General features: G+C 65.7%; 1 protein-coding gene across 5 annotated transcripts in view; it reads right to left on the minus strand.

Annotated features, from left to right (window-relative positions):
- Positions 1-27,562, minus strand: part of LRP1 (LDL receptor related protein 1) — an 83,170-nt gene that overhangs the window by 4,124 nt on the left and 51,484 nt on the right. For 2 of the 5 annotated variants that reach the window (XM_074807831.1, XM_074807829.1), the window contains 56 exons: positions 27,219-27,423; positions 26,898-27,062; positions 26,236-26,480; positions 25,830-25,961; positions 25,492-25,719; positions 25,157-25,331; positions 24,558-24,652; positions 24,205-24,354; positions 23,822-23,962; positions 23,490-23,618; positions 21,811-21,942; positions 21,426-21,560; positions 21,212-21,341; positions 20,573-20,699; positions 20,197-20,348; positions 19,914-20,038; positions 19,436-19,807; positions 18,027-18,216; positions 17,442-17,646; positions 17,029-17,221; positions 16,499-16,624; positions 16,268-16,396; positions 15,689-15,808; positions 14,940-15,053; positions 14,642-14,791; positions 14,241-14,363; positions 13,569-13,685; positions 13,209-13,337; positions 12,661-12,783; positions 12,175-12,315; positions 11,909-12,096; positions 11,480-11,663; positions 11,172-11,257; positions 10,708-10,827; positions 10,158-10,345; positions 9,693-9,898; positions 9,288-9,476; positions 8,915-9,063; positions 8,359-8,452; positions 7,816-7,932; positions 7,614-7,733; positions 7,005-7,127; positions 6,523-6,648; positions 6,163-6,279; positions 4,302-4,408; positions 4,000-4,132; positions 3,696-3,815; positions 3,091-3,213; positions 2,721-2,864; positions 2,495-2,629; positions 2,110-2,229; positions 1,555-1,826; positions 1,285-1,463; positions 907-1,013; positions 580-696; positions 33-209 (listed from right to left, as the gene is read on the minus strand). In XM_074807831.1, the coding sequence (XP_074663932.1) occupies positions 33-209; positions 580-696; positions 907-1,013; positions 1,285-1,463; positions 1,555-1,826; positions 2,110-2,229; positions 2,495-2,629; positions 2,721-2,864; positions 3,091-3,213; positions 3,696-3,815; positions 4,000-4,132; positions 4,302-4,408; positions 6,163-6,279; positions 6,523-6,648; positions 7,005-7,127; positions 7,614-7,733; positions 7,816-7,932; positions 8,359-8,452; positions 8,915-9,063; positions 9,288-9,476; positions 9,693-9,898; positions 10,158-10,345; positions 10,708-10,827; positions 11,172-11,257; positions 11,480-11,663; positions 11,909-12,096; positions 12,175-12,315; positions 12,661-12,783; positions 13,209-13,337; positions 13,569-13,685; positions 14,241-14,363; positions 14,642-14,791; positions 14,940-15,053; positions 15,689-15,808; positions 16,268-16,396; positions 16,499-16,624; positions 17,029-17,221; positions 17,442-17,646; positions 18,027-18,216; positions 19,436-19,807; positions 19,914-20,038; positions 20,197-20,348; positions 20,573-20,699; positions 21,212-21,341; positions 21,426-21,560; positions 21,811-21,942; positions 23,490-23,618; positions 23,822-23,962; positions 24,205-24,354; positions 24,558-24,652; positions 25,157-25,331; positions 25,492-25,719; positions 25,830-25,961; positions 26,236-26,480; positions 26,898-27,062; positions 27,219-27,423 (8,439 nt within the window). Of the gene's footprint in view, positions 1-32; positions 210-579; positions 697-906; positions 1,014-1,284; positions 1,464-1,554; positions 1,827-2,109; positions 2,230-2,494; positions 2,630-2,720; positions 2,865-3,090; positions 3,214-3,695; positions 3,816-3,999; positions 4,133-4,301; positions 4,409-6,162; positions 6,280-6,522; positions 6,649-7,004; positions 7,128-7,613; positions 7,734-7,815; positions 7,933-8,358; positions 8,453-8,914; positions 9,064-9,287; positions 9,477-9,692; positions 9,899-10,157; positions 10,346-10,707; positions 10,828-11,171; positions 11,258-11,479; positions 11,664-11,908; positions 12,097-12,174; positions 12,316-12,660; positions 12,784-13,208; positions 13,338-13,568; positions 13,686-14,228; positions 14,364-14,641; positions 14,792-14,939; positions 15,054-15,688; positions 15,809-16,267; positions 16,397-16,498; positions 16,625-17,028; positions 17,222-17,441; positions 17,647-18,026; positions 18,217-19,435; positions 19,808-19,913; positions 20,039-20,196; positions 20,349-20,572; positions 20,700-21,211; positions 21,342-21,425; positions 21,561-21,810; positions 21,943-23,489; positions 23,619-23,821; positions 23,963-24,204; positions 24,355-24,557; positions 24,653-25,156; positions 25,332-25,491; positions 25,720-25,829; positions 25,962-26,235; positions 26,481-26,897; positions 27,063-27,218; positions 27,424-27,562 lie in introns of those variants that run through there. The other 3 variants (XM_074807830.1, XM_074807828.1, XR_012621031.1) reach the window with 2 other exon arrangements.

Consider the following 27,562-nt stretch of genomic DNA (forward strand, 5'->3'; position numbering starts at 1 on the left):
GAGCAGGGCGGGGGTCCCGGCCCAGCACGCACCCTCTGGTTGCTTGTACTGGTGGTAGAGCACAACGTCAGTGGCGTGGTTGAGGCCAGATGTCAGGTTGGTGACAGCCTTGTGCCCGAACTTGTGGATCTTGAAGATGCGGTTGTTAATGTAGGTGACACCATAGATGTAGTCCTCAAAGATGTCGATGCTGAAAGGGTGGCTCAGCCCTGGGGAAGCAAAGAGGGGACAGTGCAGGCAGAGGTGGCACGGCCGGCTGCTCCCTGCCCCAGGCGAGGCTGATCAGGGATTCTGGACGGATCCGAGGCCAGGGCCTCCTGCCCTGCACGAGCGGGATGGCGCTGGGAGGACACCAGTGCCAGCAGGCCCTGGTCCTGCTGCGGAGCATCTCGCGAGGAAAACGTGCCCTTGCTGCCGTCCGCCGAGCGTCCCTGGCTCAGCGCTGGCATCTGCACTGCAGCACAGCCCAGGCCAGGGGCCCCGGGGAGCCAGGGGCTGCACTGTGTCCCCAGCCCAGGGACATTCCTCCCCGGCAGGTCCCGCTCCCCCCTGCTGCTCTGGGTCTCGGGCACCGCTTACCCTTCTTGTTGTCAATGGCCACGACGGGGTCAGTGCCGTTGAGCCGGATGCTGCCAATGACGGAGAGCTTGGCGTCGGCCCAGTAGAGTCGCTCATTGTGGTAGTCCACGGCCAGGCCTGAGTGGGCACATGGTCCCCAGTGAGCTACAGGCCCCCAGCCCACCCCACTCCCAGCAGGGTAGACCCCCCCGCCCTGCTGCCCCTACACACTCCTGCCACAGGGCTCAGAGCTCCCAGGCAGAGCCTCCCCACCACGAGTGGGTTGTACGTTCCTCCTGTCGAGGCTTTCGCCACCCCTCGTGCCCTCCTGGTACCATCTTTGTTCACCTGTTGGCCACTGGATGTTGTCCTGCACCAGGGTCTCGCGCAGTGTCCCATCCATAGCAGCTGTCTCGATCTTGGGGTGATTGCCCCAGTCTGACCAGTACATCGTCCTGTGGAGGACACAGGCAGGTCACTCCCGGCAGGGAAGCGAGGAAGGGAAGAGCATCCTGATGCCCCGCTGGCAGAGAAACCCTCCCACATTCTCCCCCCAGCGTCCTGCAGCCACTGACATGACCCCAGCGGCCTGCTGACACCATGGGTGACATAGAGGGTGACGCTGGGGCACAGGGAGCTCCCACCACAGACGGGCTGGTTGGTGAGAGGGGCTGGGGCAAGGGCCGGGCCGACGGAAGGGAGAGAGAAAGGGCTCGAGCCTCTCACCCCCTAAGTGGGTCGACTACGATGGCGTGGGGCTCATCGATCATCCCTGAGATCAGCGTCTTGCGGTTCTCGCCCTTCATCTGCGCCACCTCAATGACATCCCGCCCCGAGTCGGTCCAGTAGATGTTCCCAGCAACCCAGTCAATGGCAATTCCCCGCGGCATCTTCAGCCCCGAGATCTGCGAAGGGCAGAAAGCGGCAGGAGGTGAGGGCAGAGGATGCTGGCAGCCCGGCTCCGGTGCCTCGCGCCATGCCCCTGGCAGAGCTCACGTTCAGGTGGGTGACGCCACCGTCGATCTGGCGCCGGTTGCGGTTGGAGGCGGTGGAGGCGGAGGAAGAGGCAGGCAGCTCCCGGTATGAGATCCTGCCAGTGTGCCAGTTGGTCCAGTAGATCTTGTTGCCCTTGACGTAGATGTCCATGGCATCGATGCGCACGTTCTCGTCGCCCTGGAAGGCCGGCTCGTAGGCCGAGTTGGGGTTGAAGGGGTACATGCTCCGGATCTTGTTGTCATCCGCGATGTAGAGGATCTGGTGCTCGGAGCCTGCAGAGGAGGAGGGGGGTCAGCCCAGCTCTGCGGTGGGGCAGGGGACGGGGTGGCTGGGAGCCTGGCACCCTCCTGGGGCTCGCTCTGCCGGGGAAGGAAGGACAGACTGCCGGGAAGGACAGACTGATGGCACCTGCAGAGCCCGGCACCTGCCCTCAGCAGCACCAGAGGAAGGGTGGGCAGAGGAGCAGGGGGAGGAGGAGGAGGAGCGGGGAGGGAAGAGCGGCTGGGTCCTGCCCACAGACCCACAGGGCCTGTGCCCGCCCCATTCCCTCCTGACCTTCCGCCTTGCACATGTTGTCCGTCTTCATGAAGTTCTTGGCACAGATGCAGACGTGGGAGCCCTTGGTGTTGTTGCAGAGCTGGGAGCAGGTCCCAAAACGCAGGCACTCATTGACATCTGGGCAGCGGGAGATGGGAGTCAGGGGGAAGACCAGGAGGGTGCCTCCACGCACCCAGCCAGGGCCGGCCCCTCGCTGGCGGCTGCTCGGCACTACCCAGCGCTCAGAGGCCCCGTCTCTCCCCCCTCCCTGTGCCTGTGCCCCAGGGACACCGGCTCTGACGCTCCGGCCACTCCACGGGCGTGAAGACACATCTCATGGCAAAAACCAACCGTAAACCCCATGGCCCAACGCCGAGCCCTTCCTGGCAGCGGCCGGAGGTACCTTGGCAGGAATTCTTGTCTGGCACCTTCTGGAAGCCTCTGCGGCACGTGCAGTACGTGGTGGACTGTGACTGGATGCACTGGGCCTCGTCTCCACACATGGTCGTGTTGGTCATGCAGTCATACGACTTGTGGTCTGGGGTGGGACGCGCTGTCAGCCCCCGCTGCCTCCGCGGCCCCCCCAGCGCCTGCCCTCGGCCCCCCTGACAGGCCAGCTCCACACCCACCGTGGGAGCAGGACTGCTCGTCGGAGCCATCGCCACAGTCGTCAAAGAAGTTGCAGCGGAGGTTGGCGCTGATGCACTTCTTGTTCTCGCACAGGAACTCGTTCTTGTCCTGGCTGCAGCTCTTGGGCTTGGCCGTGGGTGACTCTGCGGGAGCGCGGGCAGTGGCTGTGAGGCTCCGCATCCCCGGGCACCCGGCCCCGTGGGACATGAGCGGCACAAGCAGGGACCAGGCAGGGACCCAGGATGCCTGCACTGGCTTCGGGAGGAAGGAGCGGGCAAAGCAAACCACAACGCCCGGGCTGAACCCAGGGCTCTGCGAGGACCCGTCTGCGCCGGGCGCAGAGCAGTGCCCGCGGGCAGCCCCACTCACCGCAGTCCTTCTCATCTGTGTTGTCTCCACAGTTGTCAATGCCGTCGCACTGTCGACCGATCCACAGACATACCCGGTCGTTCTTGCAGCGGAACGGTCTGTTGGGGGGACACTGGAATTTCACTGCACCAGCAAACAGAAACAAACGGTGACGGTGAAAGGAGACGCCATAGCCAGGCTGTCACACTTGTCACGAGCTGCTGCTCGGCCTCTGCCCGCTCTCTGGGGAGGCCTGTCCCACGAGGGCGAGCGGGCTCCGGAGACTAAAGCAAAGAGACTGAACCAAAGACAATCGCCCAGTTGCCGGCCCAGCTGCAGGAGGGCCAGACCCCTGCCCACGCAGCCCCTGCTCCCCACTGCCCCCCCTGCACCCGGCTCGGCACATCCACCACGCCGCTCTCTCGACGGCTGCCACCTCCTGCCCCCCAGCCCCACCCCAAGGAGACCCATCCAGAGGGGCCATGCAGAGCTGCTGGAGGTACCAACAGCCCCCCTGGGCACCTGCAGCGGTGCCACCCCTCCCTGCACGGGTGCTCAGGGCAGGCTGCTGCCCCCGCGGGCAGACCTGGGCCAGGAGCAGGGAGAGGCAACGAGGCATCACTCACAGCACTCTTCGGGGTTTTCATCTGAGTTATCCCCGCAGTCATCCTCCCCATCGCACTTCCAGGCCAGGGGCTTGCACAGTGTGTTGTTGCACTGGAACTCATCGAGGGGGCACGTGCGAACTGCGACAGCATGGGCAGGAGGAGACACATTACGCAGGGCTGCCACAGGTGTGTGTCTGTGCACGCCCTGGGGCTGGGCAGAGTGGTGCTGGCACCCGCACACAGGAGGGCTCCCACCCACAGCGGGGACACGGGAGACACGGGGGCACGGGGGGAAGAGGGAGCCAGGCAGCGCTGCCATTACCCCCAGTGCCGCAGTTCTCCTCGTCGGTGCCGTCCATGCAGTCGGCATCAGCGTCGCAGCGCCAGCGCATGGGGATGCAGTGCCCGTTCTTGCACTGGAACTGGTCGAACTCGCAGCGCGGCGTGCAGTGCTTCTGCAGGGGAAGGGCGAGGGACAGCGGTCACAGCGCCAGCCCGGCCGCAGCAGCTCCCACCCCAGGACTGCACCCAGGACCGGGCGCTCAGCCCCGCCGGGTGACAGGGGACCACCGGCGGGGGCAGACAGGGTGGGGCGCGTCCCCGCTCCCAGGCGCGGTGCCACACCTCGTCAGAGCCGTCTGCGCAGTCGTGGTCCCCGTCACACTTCCACCTGCCGGCGATGCAGCGGCCGTTGGCGCAGGAGAACTCGCTCTCCGAGCAGGGCCGGGGTGCTGGGGACAGAGCACAGAGCGTCCCCCTCAGCGCGGGCTGCGGGCGGGGCTGCGAGGGCAGGAGGTCTCCCTGGCCAACAGCTCGGGGGGCACAGGCTGACACAGACACATCCCATGGCACTGGGGACAGGGTGGGGTGCAAGCGGAGCCAGGGGACCTGCCGGAGAGGGGCACGGCTGATTCCACCTCCCAGCCCCTTCCCATCCTGCTCCCTGTGGGGAAATGGGGCGTCCAGGGGATACTATGGCCACAACTCGCTTCTGGCAGCGCCCGGCTGCGCATGTCCCCCAGGTCATTCTCCACTGAAGGCAGCTGCGGGCAGGAGGAAAGGCAGCGGCGCCCTGGCCAGGCCTGGCAGAGCCCACGCACCCGTCGCCGCCTCGCAGGGCACGGGGACAGACTCCCTCTCGCAGCCAAGTGCACCCGGCAGGTGGCACCGGCACAGTCGGTGCCAAACCCCTCTGCGGGAGGAGGCCCTGTGGCCCCCAACGGCTCTGGGGACCCTTCCCCTCCCCACTGCCCCGGGGTGGCCACGGGCGTAGGACACGTCAGGGCAGGCGGCTCCGGGGCCGCGGCGCAGAAGCCGACAGGTCTGTAGGGAAGAGGGAGGCAGGGGGTGTCCAGCCGGAGCAGGGAGGGCCAAGGTGGGGACAGATTTTGGAGACAAGGATGAGCCATGCACGGGCCCCGGCAGCGGAGGCAGCAGGGTCGGACCCTCCCTGACTGTGGCTCCAGTGGAGGGAGATGCTGGTGCTGATGCTCAGTAAATCCGCCTGGGTTGTCCAGTCCCGACCTCTCTGCCCTCACCTAGAATTTACTGTCTTCATTTATTTTAGAGACTGTACATGGGATTAGAAGATTTTGGCAGGAACCTACCTCTGAGCGCCCCATAACGACAGTGTGAAAATGGAGAAAAACATAAGATGAAGTGAAATGGCACAAACTCAAAAACACGACGTGAAATCAACAGAAAAGGAAAAAAAGTTGCACCCTCAAGAGCTGCAGGAGACAGAGGGGCGGGCGCTGCATGGCGGGAGGAGGGCCTGGCTCTGGCAGCAGACCCCGGTGCCATCCCACGGGCAGCCTGGGCCCCTCCGAGGGGCAGGACCGGGCTCCTGCCCGCAGCAGAGCCGCAGGAACTCGCCCCTCACGGTCCTCCGCTGCGCAGCAGGGCAGGTGCTGGCACAGCTCCGCTAACAAGCCGTAACTCATTAAGGGGCAGCAACTTCATCACCTGTCAGGGCATCCGGGGACAAGCCACCTCCCCGCATGCTGGCCCGGGTCCAGCTTTGCAACCTGGGCGCCGGCGGTTCCGCAGCTCCCCAAGGCTCGGTGCGTCCCCACCACCCTCCCCGGCCAAACCGCTCCCACGGGCGCTGCCTGCCGGGCCGAGGCCGCAGCACGGGGCGATGGTCAACGCGGAGCTGCTGCACCACGAGCGGGACGAGGTGCCCATGGCCCAGCATGGCCACGCAAGGCCCAGGCGCTGCCTGTGAGGAGGGCGACGGGGTCCCCTCCTCCCTTTTACCTGTCCCCCCTGGGGCTGTGGGACCAGGCCAGCCAGACCCTGGTGTCGGGCACGCTCTGTCCGGGGGAGAAGGCTGCTCCCCGAGCCCCCCGGCCATCAGCCCAGCCAACCTGATCCCCGCCGCTGCGGGGAGCACGGGCAGGCAGAGGGGCTGGGGCAACCTGAACTGCTCCCCTCCCCACTGCACAGCCCTCCCGGGACAGCAAAGGCTCGAAGCAGCACGTACTGCAGCTCTCCTCATCCGAGTTGTCCCCGCAGTCATTGTCGTAGTCGCACTGCCAGCGACCCGGCACGCAGCGGTTGTTCTTGCAGCGGAACTGGTAGGGCTCACAGGTGCGTTCGTCTGCGAGGGACCGGGACAGGTGTCAGCTCTCGCCAGCCAGCAGGGTGGGCACTGCTGCTCTCGGCCAGGCCCCTCCGACCCAGCCTTGCCCACACGGTTCAGAAAAGGAGCAGCGAAAACTTCCCCCGGCCCCAGGCTCAGCGGGGAGGTGGAGGGGCCAGCACCAGGGCAGCCTGAGCCTCGGGGAAGGGGGGGCACAAGGTGCCCTCTGGGCTCATCCCCCCAGTCCCTGTCCCTGCTCACCGCATTCCTCCTTGGGCTCGTCGGAGCCGTCCCCGCAGTCGTCCTCCCCGTCACACTTCCAGCGTGCTGGGATGCACCGGCCCGAGTCCTTGCAGCGGAACTCGTCCACCCCACACGTCATTTGCGCTGGCAGGGAGAAACAAGATGGCAGGGATGTGGGGAGGGGACGCGGGGTGAGTGTTGGGAGGCACATTTATTCCTCTGCTGGGCTGAGGAACACCCTGTGCCAGCAGCCTGGAGCCGACTGCAGCACCCCTGCCTGGAACAGGGCAGGCAAGATCCCCCATTCAAGCAGTTTTTTGGGGAGAAGTCAGAGAGGAGCGTCCCAGCGGGACAGACCCCGGCAGAGCCACCACCACCATCGCCCGCTGCCCGCAGGGACTGAACAGGGACCCGACATCCCACAGGGGACGTGACCGGCTGTGGGGCAGCTCCTGGTTTCGGTGTGGCCTGACCCACCCCGTCCCCGCAAGGTTTCTTACTGCAGTTGGCAGGTTCGTCCGAGCCATCCACACAGTCGTTGTCCCGGTCGCACACCCAGACACGGGGGATGCAGCGCTTGGTGATCGCACACTGGAACTGGTTGGGGGCACAAGTCACCTCCGCTGCAGGAGGGAGAAGCAGAGTCAGGAGAGGCAGCGGAGCGGGCAGGGGTCTGCCGGCCACCACCCCATGAAACCCTCCCCAGCGCCAAGAGGCAGGCGGGTGTCGCAGGCATCGCAAGAGCCTGGCCGTGCATGGGCAGCGCCTGCACGAGGGCGCTGAGGGCAGGCTCGACCAGCTGCAGGGAGACAGGGCAGAGCCTACGAGATCCCTCAGCCGTGCAACGGGCTCAGGGCAAACCCAGGGCAAATATTGAACCTGCCACGCCGAGGGATTTAAGGATTTTGATTCCACTAGGAAACAGAAGCATCTGCAGGGCAGCGAGGTGATGGGGACAGAGGCTCTGCGCAGAGGAGGCCCCATGCCCAGGGGCAGGAGCCAGCCTGCGGAGAAGCCGATACCCAAGGACATGGATCCGCTGCAGCACCGCACCCCGCAGCCCCACCGTGTGTGCTGCCCATCCCCAACGCTGAGCGCTCCCCGCTTACGGCAGTCCTTCTCATCCTCGCCATCCCCGCAGTTGTCCTGACCGTTGCAGCGGAAAATGCCGGGGATGCAGCGGTTGGTGTTGGTGCATTTGAACTGGCTGGGCAGACAGACGTGGATATCTGGGGAGGGGACGGCACGGTCACAGGCTGACACAAGCTGCAGCCCTGCAGCGGGCAGAGGGTCGCAGGGTGAGGCACCTACCACAGTTGGCTTCGTCCGAGTTGTCCTGGCAGTCGTTGTCTCCATCACAGATGAAGGCTGGGTTGGTGCAGATCCCAGTGGAGCACTGGAACTGCCCTGGCCTGCACTTGAACTCAGCTGTGGGGCGAGTAAGATGGGGTGAGACGTTTGCTCTGGGGAACATTTTCAGGGCAAACCCTCACTTCCCGCTTTCCCCTCCGGAGTCCTCAGCAGGGACGGGGCAACCAGCCCCAGCCCTGGGCTGCGGCGCAGAGAGGAGGCAGCTCCGCTCCCAGAGCAGCCGCCGGCTCTCGTCCTCCACGGGGCAACACCCCGCACAGGGACAGCGAGTTGTCCCCCTGATCCCTGAGGCCCGTTCAAGGGCAGCAGAGCGGGGAGCGGGCGGTGCTGTCCCAAAGCCGGGGCAGCAGCAGGGCTCCGGGGACCAGCGGCACAAGCAGCGCCAGGCTGGGGCAGGCAGAGAGACTGGGACTGGCGAGAGCTGGGCAGCGGGGCCGGGCGCTGGCACACCGCGGGCTGCAGTCAGCCCTGCTCGGCACTCACGGCAGTCCTCCGGCTCGTCCGAACGGTCCCCGCAGTCGTCCTCGGTGTCGCATTTCCACCAGAAAGGGATGCACTTGTCATTCTTGCAGACAAACTGCGACAGAGAGACGAGCTTGTGAGGAGGGTGGCTCAGAATGGGGAGGGAGGACCCCGGAAGGCTTCGTCCCCAGAGGACTCTGCCAAGGGCACCCATCTCCGAGCTGGCCCTTTCCAGGGATCCCCGTGTCCTGACCCTGAGCCCACCCCACCCAGCCCCTGGGGTTGGAGGGAGGGAGGGGGGCAGGCAGAAGGCCACTGCAGAGCCAGAGGGTCTCTGGCTCCCCGGGGCACCCCCAAACGATGGCAGTCTGTACGTGCTGGGAGGTGCTGCCTGTGCCCAGGGAAGGTGTGCGCATGCCAGCACCCTGCACCCAGCACCCAGCTGCACAGCGGGCACCAGCCGAGCAGAGGAGCTGAGCCCTGGTGAAACCACAGCAGGAGGGACACGCAGATGGGCACAGGCATGTCCACGCAGGCAGGGGCAGGCAGGGGCAGGCAGGGGCAGGCAGGCTGTTACCTGGCTGGCCGTGCAGTTGGAGACACAGGTTTTGCCATCACTGCCCAAGTAAAAGTTGGTGGGACAAGCACACTTGTGCCCCCCGCCCGGCGAGAGGAGGCACAGGTTGCTGCAGCCGGCGTTGTTGGTCTTGCAGGGATGGTTGGGAACTGGGGAGAGCAGGGAAACAACCGCGAGTCAGACCGAGGCAGGGGATCCTCAGAGTGGCACATGAACCCCCAGCTGTGAGACCCTTCTCACTGCACACCCCCCTCCTGCCCCCCCTGCCCGACCTGGTACTCAGCCCCGACCTCCCACCCGGGGCCACTCCGCAGCCCCCGGGCCAGCCCAGCAGCCCCCGGGCCAGCCCAGCCCTCGGTGCCCCGCGGCTCACCGTCAGGCTGGCGGTAGGGGTGGTAGATGTGGATGTCCATGGGCCGGTGCAGCGTGCTGATCAGCAGCGTCTTGTTGGCTCCTGTAGTCTTGTGGGCCCGGTTGATGGACTTGGTCTCCCAGTCGGTCCAGTAAATGAAATCCTCGAAGAGGGTGAGCGCGAAGATGTGCGGGATGTCCTGGCTCAGCACTGCGAGGGGGAGCGGGCGGCTCAGCCACGGGCTGCCCCACGCCACCCCCCAGCGCAGCCCTTCTCCAGGGACAGCTCAGCCAGGGAACAAACCTCTTCCCCTGGCCAGAGGCACCGAGGAACCATCGGGGCTGGGGGCCGTATCCAGCGGCCCTGGCTCCTGCTCCCACACCCCACAAGGGCCTGGCAGCACCCCGGCAGCCCCAGCGCTCTCACCTGTGTGCCGGTTGGAGCCGTCCAGGCTGGCAAACTCGATGTAGTCCTCACGCGCATCAGCCCAGTAGATCCGGCTGTTGATGTAGTCGAGGGTGAGACCGTTGGGCCAAGTTATCTTGGTGTCAACGATGACGCTGCGGTTGGTGCCATCCATGCCGATCTTCCCGATCAGGGAGTGGTCCCCCCAGTCTGTCCAGTAGAGGTAACTGGGGATGAAACAGAAGAGCAGAGGGAGGCTGAGTCCAGCCCAAGCCACAGCAGTGGCCGCACTCTGCCCGTCGCGTGGCTATACCGAGGCGCTTGGGCACATGGGTGCAGGGCAGGGAGAAGCAGCCAGGTGTCCCGGAGGGGAGGGGGAGAAGCCTCGTCCCACCTCCCAGCCTCCAGGACTATGGCAAGATGGCAGAGGGACCACCAGCCCCCTCCCTGCGTAGAGGAGAAGGACCAGGACCCTGAGGCTCTCACCCATTCTGCACGTCCACCACCAGCGCCCGGGGCTCGCGCAGGCCCGAGTTCACCAGCACGGTGCGGTAGGCGCCGTTGAGCTTTGACACTTCGATGGTGTCCCGACCTTTGTCACACCAGTACAGGTTGCCTCCCACCCAGTCCACAGCCAGCCCATCGGGGTTGCTGAGGCCAGTGCGGTGAAGAACCTGTTGGGAGAAAAGAGATGTTGGGGCTTCACAGGGAGAACCAGACCCCGCCCTGGTCCCTCGGGGATGACGACATTCCCCTTCCCCAGGACATCACTCCTGCGGACGGTCCTGCCCAGCTCCTCTTCCTCGCTCCCTTCCCCCAACCCTCCCTGCCCATGGCTCCGGGGCAGCGCAGAGCCGCCTCTGACCGCAACGGTGCTGCAGAACATTCCCAGCGCAACCTGAGCCCATTGCTGATCCCGCACCAGGGCTTGTGCCCTCCTCCCAGGCGGCCCTGCTGCCAGCCGGGGCCCCCTGGCAGCCCCCCTGCAGGGGGTGGGTGAGGACCGGGGGGCCCAGGAGCTGCCTCCATCCCCCACCTGCACATTGCTCCCGTTGATGTGCATGCGGCGGATCATGCTGCCCTGCGTGGTGACATCTGTCCAGTAGATCATCTGCTCCCGATAGTCAAAATCCAGAGCCACCGCGTTGTTCAGCCCCTGGGGGGAAGGGAGAAGCGTCGGAACAGCCTCACCTCAGCACAGGGTCATGGGGGCTTTACAAAGACCAGTGAGACCCCGCCCCAACTCCTGTCTCTGCAGCAGAGAAGCTGAAAGCACCTACAGACAAGTGTCATGCAGTGGTTGCTACGCAAGAGCTACTGTTTACACGGGAGCCCCTGTACACTCCTCGTGAGAGCTGTTTGTACAGGATCTACTGTCCACCCGGGAAGCCACGAGCCCGGGCTCCCAGGCTGGCCGCTCTCGTGCCCCGCAGGGCCCCTCTCCAACCCCCAAGGCCGCGTGGGGCCGGTGCCTCCTCCTGCTCCCAGCTCCCCCCGCACCTGCTTGAGCAGCGTGTAGTTGGAGCCATCCAGGTTGAGCTTCCTCAGGTAGTACCGGTTGGCAAAGATGAGGAAGGGCTCTTCATCTGCAGAGGAAAACCACGAGACATGTCAGGGAAGCGCTTCTGGGACGCGAGCAAATCCCCTGCGGACCTGCCGCCCTCCCTGCCCCGCTGCTCCCCGGCTCTCCTGCGTGAGTCAGGAGCAGCTCTGCTGCCCTGCAGGGCACCGTGATCCACTCCAATGCCGGCAGCATCACACGGTCGCTGGAAGAGCATCCCTGCCTCCGAGCCCCCCCTGGCTCTCACCTGTGACGGCTTTGCAGCTGGTGGGGTTGTCAGGTTTGAGCTTGTAGCCCTCTATGCAGAGGCACTTGTAGCTCCCCAGAGTGTTGATGCACTTCTGGCTGCAGGGGTAGGTGGTGGAGCACTCGTCGATGTCGATGCATGTCTTCCCGTCGTCCTTCAGCCGGAACCCAGGACGACATCTGCACTGCAGGAGGCAAGCGGGAGCTGTGAGACGCAGCCAGGGCCGGCAGGCTGGGAGGTGACAGGCATCGCCGCGGGGCACGCGGGCTCGGGCACAGACAGCTCGCAGACCAAGAGCGGCACAGGCAAGTGCGGGCCAGAGGTGCCCGTGGGCGAGGACAGAGCAGCCCCCATGCGCAGAGTGCCTGCGGGGAGGAAGGCAGCGGGAGACCGTCCCTCCAGCTGACCCTCCAGCCCGCCAGCCCCTACCTTGTACCCGATCTTGAGGTCCTCGCACTCCTGGGAGCAGCCGCTCAGCTTCTTGTTGAGACACTCGTTAATGAAGCAGTTGAGCTCGTCCGAGCCGTCCGTGCAGTCGTTGTTGTTGTCGCAGAGCAGGGCCTCCGGGATGCACTTCCCGTTCTTGCAGAGGAAGAAGGAGTCGTTGCACTTGTTCTCTGCGGCGGGGCGGAGGCGGCAGCGGTCAGCATGAGGCAGCCGGGCGGCCCCGCTCCCCCCACGGCCCCCACAGGTACCTGGGCTGCTGCAGCGTGGGTTCTTGGGCGCCTCATCCGAGTGGTCGTGGCAGTCGAACTCGCCGTCGCACTCCCACTGCCTGTTGCTGAGGCAGCGGCCGTTGGCGCAGCGGAACTCGTGGGGGCCGCAGGTGGGGTACTCTGCATGAGGGCGGGGGGTCAGGCGGCGGCCCACCCTCCCTAGCCGGTGGGTGCCCAAACTCCCTGCAGCCCAACTCAGGCGGGGCTGCACCCCAGCGGCCAAGCAGGCGGCAGACGGGTGGTTTTGGGTCTCCCCAGAACTGCTCTGCGCCAGGGCAGACGCTCTGCTGTGGCTCTCTGGCACCAAACCCCTCCTGCTCCTGCTTCCCCCTCACGACAAACCCCTTCCGGACAATTAAGATCCTTCCAGGGTCCCGCCGCAAAGCCCAGGAGAGCCCGCACGGCTGCCAGGGCCAGCGCTGCAGGAGATGTGGCCCTCGCTGTCCCCGGTCCCCAGACACCCACCACACTCCGGGGACTCGTCCGAGCCGTCGCCGCAGTCATCATCGTGGTCGCAGACGAAGTGCTTGGGAATGCACTGGCGGTTCCCACACATGAACTCCCGCTCGTCGCAGGTGTTGTTGTACACTGCAATGAGGCATCGCTGTCAGCTCCCACCAGCCCCCGTGCCCTCCTGCCTGCCCCCGAGCCCTTCGTCTTTGGAGCGCTGGGGACAAGAGCTGAGGCACAGCCCACGCCTTCGCCCCCAGCCTGAGCGTGAGCCTGCGCCTCGTCCTGTGGCTGTGACCAGTGCCCAGGCAAGGCGGTGCCTCTGGCTGTGGCTCCACGGGACGATGCTTCTCCTCTCCCCCCAGTCAGGGAAAGGCACCCAAACGTCCCCATGGCCAGGTCTGCTGTGACCACAGACCCCCCATTTCCTCCTGCAAGCCTGGCCAGGATGAGGGATCCTGTCTGCTACTGACAGGGACCCCAGGGCGTGGGTGACCCCCCCAGCACTTCACCCCGCTCCTCTCCAGCCCCTGGCCCCGCCTCACACCCCCCTGCGGACTCACAGCAGCCGGCAGCAAGAGTCTCATCAGCTCCATCTGCACAGTCCTTGTCCCCGTCACAGAGCCAGCGCTCCGGCACACAGACGTAGGTGCCCGGGCACTGGAAGGATCCTGTGCTGCAGGTGGTCAGTCCTGGGGAGGGGACGGCAGAGAGGAGGCCGGTCACCCCCCCCACTGGGGAACCGGCACTCTTGGGCTACACACCCCCACGTCTCAGGGGGGCCCCAGGATACGGAACCCAGGAGAGCAGCGAGGAGCAGGGCAGAGCAAGGGAGGGGTGGGAGAAGGGATGGGCAGAGCAGGAACACACAGGGTTGGAGCAGCAGCACGGGCAGGGATGAGGGCAGGGGCTGGAGCACTCACGGCAGCGGCTGTCCTCATCAGAGCCATCCCCACAGTCGTCTGCCCCGTCACACACCCAGAGCTTGGAGATGCAGCGGTGGTTGTTACACTCGAACTGCACAGGGTAGCAGAACTTGTCTGGGAGAGGAGGAGAGGAGAGGGGAGGGGAGGGGGGGTCAGAGCGAGGGCGATGCGGCCCGAAGGACACAGCAGCAGAGGCAGCCAGGCTGGGCCAGCCGGGCTCCGGGGCTGCAGCCCAGGGTGGTGCTGGGGCTACTGCTCGCCCAGACCCAGCAGTGCCACACACCACGGTGACAGGCACTGCAGCTGTAGAACTGCTATGGGATTTCCCACTCTGGAGCTGGGAGGTTCCCCAGTTCCTGAGCACTGTTTGGGGTTTGTTCAGGGAGATTGGAACTAAAAAAATAACTCAAGTGAGCCACAACTGGCCACCGTTAAAATGACCGCGGACACTGGTGCATGTGCTGAGCAAACAAACGCACAGGGACATTTGCATCAGCCACCGTCAAAAAGCCAAAACTTGTGGAGTAAAACCACAGAGGGGGAAGGATCTGGCATCTGGTCCTCGGCAAAGGGATGTCAGAGAGAGGAGGGTCCCGCCTCCCCTCCAGCATGCTTGCCACCCAGTGCTGTCGCCCCCGAGTCCCTGGCTCTCCCCACCCTGCCGCTCACTGCAGTGAGTCTCGTCTTCCCCGTTCTCGCAGTCGTCCTCTTTGTCGCAGGTCCAAGTCATGGGGATGCACCTCCCGCTCGGGCAGGCGAAGTAATTGGCTGGACACTTGGGCTTTCTCCCGCCTGGTTTGTGAAGAAACGCCAGTGAGGGTGGAGGCGCGGGCGCGTCCTGCCTCCTCCTGCTCCCCCACACTCCCTGGCTGACGGGCTCCTCACCAGAAGCCCTCGGGGATCCCGCGCTACCAGCGCCCCGCAGCCGCTCGGGGCAGGAGCTGCGCGGGCCAAGGACGATGGTCCCGGCCACCACCCAAACGGAGCCCAGAGGGCAGCGCCCGGCCAGTCGCTGGCGCGACGCCCCTGCTCCCCCCAGGCCCGAGCACCCCTCCCTCCCCTGCTCTCACCCGGGCAGTTCCTCTCGTCTGAGTAGTCTCCGCAGTCGTTCGCCCCGTCACACACCCAGCTCGGGGCATAGCACAGGGAGGTGTGTTCGCACTTCTGGAACGTGGTTCCCTTCACCCCCAGCTTGAAATAGCTGCTGCAGTCGGTGGCGGCTGCAAGGAACCACAGCAGGACCCCGGCTGACGGGTGCTGCAGCTCCCGCTGCGCAGCACCAGCCCTCGCCCCGCTGCCGACAGCCCTTCCCTCCCCAAGCACCAAGATGATGCTGCCCCAGAGCAGGGGGGGCAGGGGGACACTCACTGCAGTTCATTTCATCCGAAGCATCCTCGCAGTCGATGAACTGGTTACAGCGGCTCGAATTCCCGATGCAGCTCCCATCGCGGCAGCGGAACTCGGTGGCAGCGCAGCTGGTTTCTGCAAGGGGGAAGCTGCGGGTGAGTCTGGGCTGGGCACCCAGCGTGTACAGCCGCCCCATGGCCCCGCTGGCGTGGCAGATGTGCACGCACACCCCCGCTGCCCAGCACAGCTCTTGACTTGCGCTCCCAGCACCGGTCCCGGTCCCCTCCTGGCTGAGAGCCGGTGCTTCCCGCCGGCTCCTCTCCCAGCCGGCCTGTCACTGCCGGGCCTGGACGGGCTCAGGGAAGCTCCTGACCTTCCCCGCCGGTTCTGAACCGAGCAGACGGGATGCTGCCCTTGGGGATGCTCAGGCGCCCTTTCCTCAGGAGCACAGGAGCCATGCGGAGCAGCGACACTGCGCCGCGCCATCGCCCCGTGTTCCTCCTGGGTGTCCAACCACTGGCCCGGGGACGCTCCGGGTGCTACATGACTGTGCTCGGGAGTTCCTCCTCCCAGCTGCCAGGGACTGAGCTTTACAAAGTCACCTGCCACAAGCAGCACAAATAGGATTTAGACCTTGACTCTCCGTTCAGCCCTGGCTCTGCTCTGATCCTGTCAAGCTGAAGGTAACTCCCTCCCAAAGCCTCTGTCCCCGGCCCAGCCAGCTGCTGAGGCCTGGCAAGGGCTGGCCGGGAGCCAACCAGCTGGCTTACTGTTACACGGCACTTCATCCGAGTTGTCCCCGCAGTCGTCCACGCCGTTGCACCAGTAGCGGCTGGCGATGCAGCGCCCGTTCATGCAGTGCAGGTAGCCCTTCTTGCACTTGCGGCTGCCTGCGAGGGAGAGGAGCAGCTGAGTGTGAGGGGAGGGCTGGCCCCCCCGGGCGACTCAGCTCCTCCGGGACCAGCCACCAGGGGAAGGAGCCACACAGGCAGGATTAGGAAGAGGCTCCCTGGTGCTGTGCTGGTGACATCGCCTTCGCCCGGCAGAGACTGGCTGAGGAGCGAGGGTTGTGTTAGAGGGAGGGTGCTGCAGCCCCCACTAGGTCGGCCCAAGGTGTCCCACCTGCCAGCCTGCCCCCCAGGACTGGAAAAGGTCTGGAGCCCTTAAAGCCTGGCTGGGCCCAACTCTGGGAGGGCAAGAGGGACTGTGGGCACTTGAGGGACTCGAGAAGACTCCCAGGAGTCCCGGCTGCCTTTGCCAGACAGAGCTGGCGGCTCAAGCAGGGGGCCTGCATGTGCCGGGGGGGTGTAGGGGGTGCATGAGCAAAGCAGCAAGAGGAGGAACCTTACTGCAGTAGGACTGCTTCTCGTCTGACTTGTCCTTGCAGTGGACCACGCCATCGCAGGTCCGGCTGAAATCGATGCAGTCGCCGTTCCCGCACTCGAACTCATCGTGCATGTTGCAGGTGGAATTCAGGGCTGGGGAGGGCGTGGGGAGCGTCAGCTCTGCCAGGCTGAGACCGGCCCCTCCTGCTCCCTGTCCCAGCCCCACCAGCTCCCGCTCCCACCCCCCTCCACCACCTTTGCAGGTGAAATCCTCCTGCAGGACACGCTCGCCGCGGCAGGAGCAGTTGACGTGTCCTTTGGGTGTGAGCAGGCAGAGATCCTGGCAGCCGCCGTTGTTCACCCTGCACAGCGACAGCTCACCTAGGGGGGGAGAAGGGTGGTCACACCAGGGACAGGCTCAGTGCTCCCCTGCCCTTGTCCTCCCCGCTGGGGAGAGCAGACGTAGGGGTTCCTCCCCCGGCTCTTCAGACGGGGCTATGGGGGACGCATGGGGCTGGGGACATCCAGTCTACCCATACCCTGCAAGGAGGATGCCCTGGGAAGGGCAGAAATGGGGCAAATTCTCTCTTCAGCCCTCGCAGGGTTATGGAGACGGACGGGCCTTGGTGCAAGGGTGCCCAAGGGGCAGTGACAGGCCAGGAAGGATGGTGGGACGGGTTCCCCACTCCCCAGGGTGGAAGAGCTGCGCTGTCTGGCAGGGGCGGGGGAGCCGGGGCCCGCGGTGGTGGGGCAGGGGGTGACGGGGGGGCGCGGAGCGTCCTTACAGCTGTCGGTGTCGTTGGCCACGGCGATGATGCCCATGGGCTGCTGTGGGATGTCAACGCGCAGAAGCTTCATGTCGGTGCCCACGTACTTGTTGGCTCGCTGCACAGCCCTGCGCACCCAGTCCGTCCAGAAGATGTAATCGCCATAGACGGCCAGGCCGAAGGGGTGCACGGGCTCCGATTTCAGGATCACCTGCCAGACATCAACAAACCCTGAGCACGAGGGAGCCTGCCCGTGGGGCGCAGCCCCCAGCACGGCCCCAAAGGCAGCATGTCCCTGTCTGTCTGCCCCTGGGGAGGGCCCAACCCCCCCACGCCCCAGGAACTGCTCTGCCTTCCCCTGACAACGCGCCAGCCCCAGTTCCTCTGCTGTCCTCCCCCGTCCCTGCTGCGGGGGCCAGGCCTGGACTCACGTGGCGGTGGGAGCCGTCGTATTCACAGCGCTCAATTTTGTCCAGTGTGGCGTCAGAGAAGTAGATCTTCTCGGCCTTGTGGTCAATGGCCAGCCCGTTGGGTGTCCGTATGTCCTGGTCAATGATGATGAGGACGTTGGCACCGGAGAGGGTGGCACGCATGATGCTGGGGTGCTGCTCGTTCCAGTTGGTCCAGAACATCAGGCTGGAAGGGGACAGACACGCAATGCCTTTGCAGCCCCACGCACGTGTTGGCTCAGCCCACCCTCTGCTGCTGTGGGGCTTCCAGGGACTTTGGGATGGATGGGACACTGTCCCCAAGCCAAAAGGGGTGGGAGGCAGACGAACGAGGCCACTGCAGCCAGACGTGGCACCCTGTGGTACCAGCTGGCCAGAGAAGGGGGTGGGACGGGGTTTCTCTCTGTGTTTCGGGGTGCTGCTGGACATGTGGGGAGTGGGGGCACAGGGCCCTTCCTCCCCAGTACTCAGTGCTTTCTCCCCAGCGGAGGGGTGTCTGCCTGGACGCTGGCCCTGGGACCACACGGGCCCCTGGCCAGGCCAGCTGGGCCACCGACAGCCACTCACTTCTGGCACTCGTCCAGCACGAAGGCCCGGGGGTGATCGTCCCCCGACATGGTGATCACCGTCTCCCTCTCAAAAGCCCCCAGACGACTCTGGTCCACGGTGTGGCGGGTGATGGTGGAGGTGGTGTAGCTGGTCCAGTACAGCGTGTCCCAGCCGCGGTGGTACGCCAGCCCCTCCACCGAGCCCACGTCTGCAGTGGGGGAGGACAGGCAAGGGTCATGCCCAGCCCCTGCTCCTGCCTGCTCTGCACAGCCAGTGCCGACCGTGACACCTGGACAGGGCCACTTTGGCAGCCTGAAGTTATTGCTTTTAATTACACCCCAAAAAATCCCTCAGAGGCTCTGGCTGGATGCTAACACCGGGCCAACACGGCAGCGCCTGAGGGACTCAGCAGGGCTGGGCTGGGTCTGTGCTAAAGGGTCAGCTGAGACCCCAGGAGCCTTCCGGGGCCTCGCGGGCAGATCTCCACCACCGGCCAGGTAACGGCACGTCCTTGCAGGACGGCTGAGTGATGGTCACCTACGATGAAATGAGGACTTGAACTTGGCTTCCAAGCTGGTGCTCTGATTGTCTCCCCTGCGCTCCGGGTGTCCCCGACCCTACAGCAGCGGCACTGGGAAGGGAGGGGTCTCCCTCTGCCAGGGGGGAGCTGAGGCACAGAGTGACAAGACGAAGACTTGTGGCCAACCAGGGAGACCTTCCCTCCAGCTCCCGGGTCAGGAGCTCGTACTGTACACCCATCCTTCCTCCCTCGTTAACCATCAGAAGGTTTAATGAACCAGCTACGAGAGATGGGCCCTGCTCTCCTGATCTCAGTGATAACAGCTATCCCAAGTGCCAAATGTAAATACACTCATTAGCAAGCACATCTACAGCCCTTGCTGGAGGTGCTCCCTAGTCACACGGAGAAACAGACGTGGTCCCTTCCACTGCTGCAGGAGCCAATAAAACCAACCAAGTGCAAACCGAGGGCAGGAGGTGAAGACAGGGCCAGGCGTGGCAAGGTTTGCTCAGGCTCAACAGGTCTGTCTTGGAAGTCAAATGCAAACACAGAGCAGATCCCAAGTTTGCTGCAGTGCCTTGTTTCTAGAGCAGTGCGTGCCCACGTGCATGCCTCAGCCTTGTGATACACTCTCCTTGCCAGCACAAGCTCTGCAGACTCCTCCTGACACTTGCGTCCTCTACCATAGGCTGCTGCCTCTTCCAGAGGCTCCGGTAGAAAGCTCACAGCTGAACCCTTAACAGCTGCCACTCAAAACGCCTCTCGAAAAGACCAGAAAACATTAACTGAGAAAAGGAAAAAAAGCCCTCGGGCGAGGAATGAGGGAGTTCAGGAAGAGGTGGCGGGGCAGAATGGAAAAGAGGGGTCTGAGGGCAGATGCATGCGCAGGGAGCCCCGCGACACTCACTCTCCACGATGGTCTTGCGCCCCGTGCCGTCGTCGTTGATCTGCTGGATGTTGCCGAAGTGGATGTCGCTGTAGAATATGCGGTTGCTGCCCTTGGAGCCGTAGCGGTAGTCGAAGGCCAGGGCGATGACGTTCTTCATGTGCTCCGCATCCTCAAAGGGCTTGATGGGCGCGTTGAGGTTGTTCTCGTCCGAGAGGTGGATGCTCTTGAGGATGGTGCGCTCCGAGTACAGCAGGTAGCCGTCGTAGTCCCGGCAGCTCACGCCGTCCTCGGCCAGCATGCCGTGGGCGCAGGCACACGTCCTCTGCCCGCTGCCCCGGAACAGGCAGAGCTGCTGGCAGCCCCCATTGCTCTGGGCACAGATGTTGGTGCCTGGCGAGGAAAGGGGTTGTTCAAGGGGCTGGGCAGGCTCTGTGCAGGAGGATGCTTCCGCTCGGCAGCGCTGCACGAGGGGCTGGCACCCCGCGCCCGCACGCACCCTTCTGCCGGGCCCGGTTGAAGACTTTGATGTCCTTGAGCTGCACGCCGATCCCTGTCCGCAGGGACACCGACTCGGTGGCATTGTCCTTGTTGCCTCTTTTGATGGAGCCGTTTGCGTGAGTCCTAAGGAAGGACAGAGCCGCTGAGCGACCCGCACAGGGCCCACCCCAGCAGCACCCTGCCACAGGACCCAGCACCGCCACCTGCCCCACAGCACCCCCAGCTCCCCCACAGCCGGTGCCCAGGGCACCCCCAGCACTGCCGGACCCTCAGCACTGCACCTATCGCTCCAGTAAATGTACTCCTCGAAGACCGACACCGAAAACATGTCCATGTTGTTGCTGGACAGGACAACTTCTCTGTTTTCGCCCGTCTCCAAGTCGATTCGTTCAATCTTGTCTGTCCGGGCATCGCACCAGTAAAGTTTCCCGTCCTGCAGCGACGAGAGAGGGTTCCCGTCAGCAACGGCGCCGCGCTCTGGGGTGGCACCCAGGCACCCTCTGCACCTCCCACCCTGGATAGCCCCGCCCCCCGCAGAGGAGACCCCGGGGCCCTGGGGCAGGCAGCTGCGACCCCAAGACCCCCCAGCAGCCCCGAGCGACCGGCACGCTCCTGCCAGGCCTCAGGGCAGCCCCGTCCCCCAGGCAGTGGCTGTACCTCATAGTCGACCGAGATCCCATTGGGCCAACTGATGCTGACGTTCACCAGCACCATCCGCTCAGTCCCGTCCAGGCGCGACCGCTCGATGCGGGGGTACTGCCCCCACTCCGTCCAGAACAGGTACCTGCAGGGGACGGCAGGGCCATGACCACGGGGCTGGCCAGCAGCAGCATCTTGGGCCATTCAGCCGCTGGAGAGAGGACAAACACGTCTTCCCCTCCTCCCCCCACAGCGGGGCCGCAGTCCAGACCCCGGGGACCTGCCGGCCCCCTGCTGCCTCGTTCCCACAGCCCACGGAGCGCTGCGCTGCAGCTGGGAGCAGCCCAGAAACTCAGGGGCCGTCCTCCGTCCCCCCTGGGCCCCAACGATGCTCCTCCCTCCGACTCCGCTCAGATTTCCCGAGGCGCTGGCACCCTCAAAGTGACGGGGCGCTCCCGGGACGCGCAGCCCATCAGCGACTGGGCAGTTAAACCCGGCTGGGTGGGACACCAGGGCCCGTCCCTGGGGGCGCAGGAAACCTGCGAGTCCCTCACCGCACACAGACCACAGGGCTCTGCTGGGAGGCTGCGGGGGTCTCTAGGACGTGCCCACCCCGTAGCTGATGGCCCTCCCCGGCGGCTTTGTGCGGGGTCTCACCCCTTCTCTGGGTGGACCGTGATGGCCCGCGGCTTGTCCAGCCCCTGCGAGATGACCACGTAGCGGAAGGACCCGTTCAGCCTGGCCACCTCGATGACATCGAAGCCCTGGTCCGTCCAGTAGATGTTTCCTGCAGAGGGGACGGTGAGCACCGGCTGGAGCCCCGCTCCCCCACCGCCCACCTGCTGCTCCCCGCTCCACAGCCCCGACTCACCGGCGATCCAGTCCACAGCGATGCCCTCCACACGGCCGATGCCATTGGTGACCACGTCCTCCCGCCACGTCTGGTCCCGCTTGGCCCGGCTGATGGTGCTCAGGCCCATGTCAACCCAGTAGATCGTGTCGTTCTCTGAGAGGGGCCGGACGGGAGAGCAGGCGTCAGGGATGGCCTCTGGGTCGCCCCAAGGGTGGCACGGACCCGGGCTGAGCCGTGCCCCAGGCCCCGGCGTGGGGACCCGAAACTCGTCCTCACCCGGGGCTGTCGAGGGGAGATGTTTGGGGGCAGAACACGGCCAAAGAGGGTCTGGGGATGGTCCCCCCCGCAATCCCCCTCCCCAGCCTCTCCAGCCCCGCTGTCCTGCTGCCAGCGCCCGTGTCACCTGCATGGAAGTCGATCCCCACGGCCAGGGAGGTCCCCGACACGGGCACGAGGGCGTCTGACTTGTCGTTGGGGTCCAGGGGAATGCCACGGATCCCCTCGTGGACCGAATACAGGAGGAAGGAGCCAACGCCTGCAACACAGATGCGGGGACAGTCAGATCCCACAGAGCACACGCTGTCCCTCAGCGGGCAGCCAGACTCGTGGAAAACGGCGACAGCAGCTCTGTGGAGGAGCACGAGCCTGGCAGGGCCAGTGGGAGGCGCGACCCTGCCACGACAGCAGCACCTCGAGTCCCCGCCCGGGCAGACGGCCCAGGAGAGTGCAGGGACAGGCAGGGCAGGGTTGAGCGGCTCTGGCTGGACCTGCCAGCAGGCTGTGCAGCTGCCCGAAGCGTCCCCGCACAGGCAGCCCCTACGCCCACCTCTCGGCAGACTCCGAGGCTGACGCATGCGAGACGTGGGCTGGCAGCGCGAGCGGCAGCTCCGCAGGCAGCTGGGGGGCGGCGGGGGGCGGCAGTTCTGCCGGACACCGAGTGCCTGGTCCTGCCCACGGTGCTGCGGTCAGGGGGTGACGTGTCTACAGGGGCAGCGTGAGGGTGACAGGCTTCAAAAGCTTTGCAGCACCGTGGATTCTCGCGGAGGGAGGGACGCGCCTGCTTCACTCGGGTCCCCGTGCGAGAGGGGACTAACCACCAACGTGAGGAGAAAACTCCTCTGTGGTCAGGACGGGGTGGCTTTCACTGCCACGCTGGGCAGGGGAAGGAATGGCAAACCTTGGGGGAAGCGGGCAGGGAACAACCCACTCTGAAACAAGCACAGACTGAAGCAGGGATGAGGTTTGTGATGGCTGGGTCAGGAACCCGGGGAAAGCCTTTCCCCGCTCAGCTTGGTGAGGGGCTGTGCTGCGGCGGGCCCTGCCCCAACCTCCCTGGAGGCTGCAAGCCCCGGCATAGCCTGTTCGAGGGGTCCTGACCCACACCAGGGCACAGGGGAGGCACGAGCGAGGCCTCTTCCCAGAGCTGCCTCCACCCCCAAGCGCTGGCAGAGGCTCCGCGCCGCATCTGGGTCAGGGCAGCGCTTGTTATTCAGTCCCTGCCCTGACCCAGATGGTGCGGCAGCTCTGCCAGCCCCCTCCAAAAACACCAGGAACACTTTGCACAAAAACAGCCTTTGAGAGGCCCTGGCAGTGACCAGGGAGTGGGGGGGCTCGTCCCTCCTGAGGGAGATGGTGGCAAACCAGACAGGGGCTGGGGATCCGCAGAGCGAACGCTGCGCCGGCTGCTCAGCCCCATTCCCAGTGACTGCGGCGAGTCAAGGACCCAAACCGGCTGCGACTGCAGGATTTCACCTCTCCTCAGAGCTCCCACCACGCAGTCCTGCCCCCTTCTCCCACCAAACCCGGAGCCCTCGGTGCCCGGGCAGCCTGTCGCAAGGACAGCCCACACGAGGGTCTCACTGCAGCTCGAGCCCCTCCCGAGCGCCCCAGTGTCCCTCGGCAGCGCTGTGGGGTGCAGGGAGGTGCAGGGCAGCAGGGAGGAGCCTGCACGCGGCTGGAGCGAGCTGTCACCATCCCCCCCGCCCCACGCATGCCTCGCTCGGCTGCACAGCACCATGCGGCAGCGGCTGGGGGTCTCTGCGCCGAGGGGCAGCGCAGGCGAGGGGCCAGGCACACGCTCACCTTCGCAGGACTGCTGCCCACTCTTCAGGCTGTAGCCCGCGGTGCACATGCAGGCCCGGGAGGTCTCAGAAGTGGGGAGGCAGAGCTGCGAGCAGTCACCGTTATTCAGGCTGCAGGGGTTGGTTCCAGCTGCCGCGGAGAGAAGGGGCGTGAGGGGCAGCCGGGGGCCGGGGCACCCCGTGGGGGCTGCGGGCGCCTGGGGCACCACGCAAGGGCGAGGGCCAAGCTTGTGCCAGCAAGAAGGGACAGGGTCAGCCAGCCACCCGGCCACCGTGGGCCAGGCTGTGGCCACCCTGGCGGAGCGGGGTCTCTGCCCAGGGCCACCCACTCACCCTGCTGGATGCTCTCGTCGTACACCTTCATGTGCATCACCAGCGTTGTGCTGTTGCGCAGCACCGTCACCTCCGTCCCGTCCTTCTTGTTGCAGGTGCCCATCCTCTCGGAGGCCTGGTCAGCCCACCACAGCTTGTTGCCTGGGAGGAGAAGGCAGGGACATGCAGCAGCTCTCCCCGTCCCCTCCCACCCCCGCAGCAAAGAGCAGTGGCTCTGCACAGATTTACACGCAGTGGCCTGGAAAAAGGGGCCTGAGCTTAGCCTTTGGGGGAGAAGTATCCCCTCCCCAGCTGCTAGATGTGGTCACGAGCAGTCGGCCCTTGGGCAGGGCTGGGAGAAAGGGAAAGGGCTGGGGACCCGCCCCACCCCTGCCAGCGCTCACCCATGATGGCCAGGGCGGTCGCCTTGCTCAGCTGACCCTTCACAGACTCGATCACCTCCAGGTTGCTGCCGTCCAGGTCGCATCTGTTGATGGTGCCGTTGCCGGAGCTGATCCAGTACAGTTTGCTCTCCGGGTAGTCGATGGCCAGGCCTGGGAAGGGAGGGTCAGGCGGCACACGGGGGAGGCGGGGGGGGACTGGCGGAGCGGACGGGCTGAGGCGGGGAACGGGCGCGCGAGCGCAGGGTGACCCCGCGCCAACCAGCTGCCAGACCCCGGGGAGCTGGGGCTGTCTGGGCGGGGCCTTGAGGCTCTCAGGGCCAGCAAAGGTGCCGCAGGGCTGGGTGGTACCGTACCGACAGGGCCCTTCTGGTTGCTGAAGAGGAGGGTGCGGTTGCTGCCGTCCATGTTGGCCACGCTGATGTTGTCCCCATCTGTCCAGTACAGCTTCCTGCGCCGGGGAGGGGACGCTGAGCACAGCGGCTCTGACGGCCCCATGGAGACGGCCCCCATGAGCCCACCAGCCCCGCCGCCCGCCCGGCCCCTCTCCCCTCTTGCTGCACCCCCCGGGCAGCCCAACGGCTCCTGGCCCCCGGCGCCGGGATGGGGGGGTTGGTGTTTGCACACCCCTGCCCGGCAAAGCCCCGCGCACACTCCGACTGGCACACGCCCGTGGACACACAGCGATCCGCAGCCCGTCCCCCCCCAGCACGCACACGGATGGACGGAAACGCTGCTTTGCGTGCGCCGACAGACGCCCCCCCCTCGAGCTGCGGCCCCGGCTCCTCTCGCACACCTCCTACACGCACTGACACATCGGGAGCGCAGCCTGTTCTCTCCTCCACCGCACACGTGCGCTGTCACGCGCACACACACGTGTGCCTGCCCCTTCTCCTCCTTCGACGCTCCTGGCCTGACCCCGAGCCCCCGGCACCGCGTCCCGCCAGAGACTTACCCCCGGAGGGGGTGAACCACCAGGCAGTGAGGCTTGTCCAGCCCCTGGATCACCGCGTTCTTGAAGGAGCCGTCCAGCCGGGCCACGTTGATCTGCTTCTTGTTGGCGTCGTAGCTGGTCCAGAAGAGGTTTCTGGAAACCCAGTCCACCGAGAGGCCGTGAGCGTTGGGCAGGTCTGGCAGGGAACAGAGAAGGGAGACTCGTTAGTTGTGAGAAGGGGGCTGGGATGGTGCTCAGCTGGAGAGGAAGGGCCAATCCCATGGAGCTGAAGCCTCGGGAAGGCTGGTGGGACCCGAGGGAGCAGCCGTGCAGGGCGCTGCTCCCCCCACACCCACCCGCAGAGACGACGGTCTCCACGCCGGTGCCGTTGATGAAGGCTCTCTTGATGGTCTGGGTGCGGACATCAGACCAGTAAATGCGCTGCTCCAGGGCGTCATAGTCCACCACCGTGACGTTGTCAATGTCGGGCACCGTGAAGGAGATGATGTAGTTGTAGTAGGGGTTGTCGATGTCCACGCCCCGGATCTCCATCTGCCGTGCGTACAGCAGGAACTTCTTAAACTCTGGGGAGGAGGATGAGAGGGGCAGTTGTGGGACCCCAGCCTGGTCTGCGGCACCAGCTCCAAAGCACCGTTCGTCCCCCTGCGCCGGGGCAGCCCGGGCAGATCCCTACCGTAGCAGGTCGTGTTGTCCTTGTCCAGCTTCATGAGGTGGGGACAGGCACAGGATAACGTGCGGTTGTAGTTGATGAGACAGAGGTGGGAGCACGGCCCTTTTCCCCCGTTGGCTTCACAGGGGTTAGGAGCTGCGAAGGGGATAAGGCTCAGCGACGTCCCTGTTCCAGGGGGCACCCAACCAGGAGGCCCCAGAGCCACCCAGACCCGGCCTGCCCCATCCAGGAGCTCTGACCCATCTGCCACATCACCCCAGACACGTCCTCGCTGGGCGACCGGGGCCACGGCGGAGCCTCCGGCCCAGCACGGGGGCAGCTCCCGCGCAATGCTCTGGGCACACCGAGCGCTGGCACCGCCCCCCCGCTCCCCCCACCCCGTCCTGCCACCTCCGCTCTCCAGCCTCACCCAGGGGCTGCCGGGAGGGGTGATAGACTTGCAGGTCGAAAGGCTGCGTGTTGGTCCTCTGCACCACCGTCACGTTGTGCCCGGTCCACTTGTTGGCCTTGGCCAGGGTGTTGGTGCGCCAGTCGGTCCAGTAGACCTCGCCCCCGTACAGGGTGACGGCGAAGGGATGCGACAGGTACTCGTGTCCCCGCAGCACCTCGATGTGCCCCGTCCCGTCGTACAGGGCTGAGTAGATGGCGTCTGACCTGTGCACGCAAAACGCGGGGTGAGGGCAGGCAGGCGCTGGGCGAGGGCTCCCAGGCACTCGCAGAGGTCGGGTCTTGAACCCAGCGGCAACGTCCGCAGATCTCAGCAGCCGCCTCCTCTGCTCTGCTTAACGCCGTGGAGGACATCTCCTGATTTACGCTAGGGATCAGAGCCCCTCAGAGAACAGCGAGAGCAAAGGCTGGAACGTGCTGCGGACAGACAGACCCCACAGAGCAAAGGCTTCTGCTCCCAGCCCAGCAAAGGGCAGAACAGCGCAGGAGTGAGGGGGAAGTGCCAGAGCTGGGGGGACTAGGGGGGACGGGGAGGGATGGGGCGCAGAGGGGACGGGGGTGCAGAGGGGCAGGACAGGGTGCAGAGGAGACGGCGCAGGGCAGAGATGGGTGTCCTGGTCCCACCTGGCGTCAATCCAGAGGATGCGCTTCTCCAGGTAGTCGACGGTGAGCCCATTGGGCCACCCCCCCGAGCCCGTCTCCTTGTGGATGGTGCGCCGGCCCGCGCCGCTCATGGAGGCGGCCTCGATGCGGGGCAGGCTGGCATCCCAGTCAGTCCAGAAGAGGATCCTGTGGGGACAGCGAGCAGGGACGGTCGGCACGGGCACCCCAAGCTCTGTCTCCCAGCGCTGGGGAGCGTGCCTGGACAGAAGCCCGTGGCCCAGCCCCCAGACGATCCCAAGGGTGCCGCCGTGTCCCAGTGACCGAGGCCCCCTCCTGCCTCACCCGTAGCGGGGGTCCAGGGCGATGGCGCGGGGATGCTCGATGTCCCCCGCCAGCAGCGTGGTGCGCATGGTGCCGTCCAGCTTGGCCACCTCGATCTGGTCCAGGTTGCTCTCCACCCAGTAGATGTTGCCAGCGATCCAGTCCACGGCCAGTCCCTCGGGGGTGGCCAGCCCGTACTGGATCACCACCTCGAAGCTGGTCAGGGCTGCGGGGCGCAGCGCCGGGACAGCTCAGGCCGGTGCCTCTTCCCCAGCACCACCGCGCCCCTCCCAAACGGCCCCACCCAGCCTGACCAGGGTGGATGGTGGGGGGGACGCATCACCCCCCCCTTGGGGCCCGAACCC

This window comes from Strix aluco, chromosome 27 (assembly GCF_031877795.1).
Source record: "Strix aluco isolate bStrAlu1 chromosome 27, bStrAlu1.hap1, whole genome shotgun sequence".
Lineage (NCBI taxonomy): Eukaryota > Metazoa > Chordata > Aves > Strigiformes > Strigidae > Strix > Strix aluco.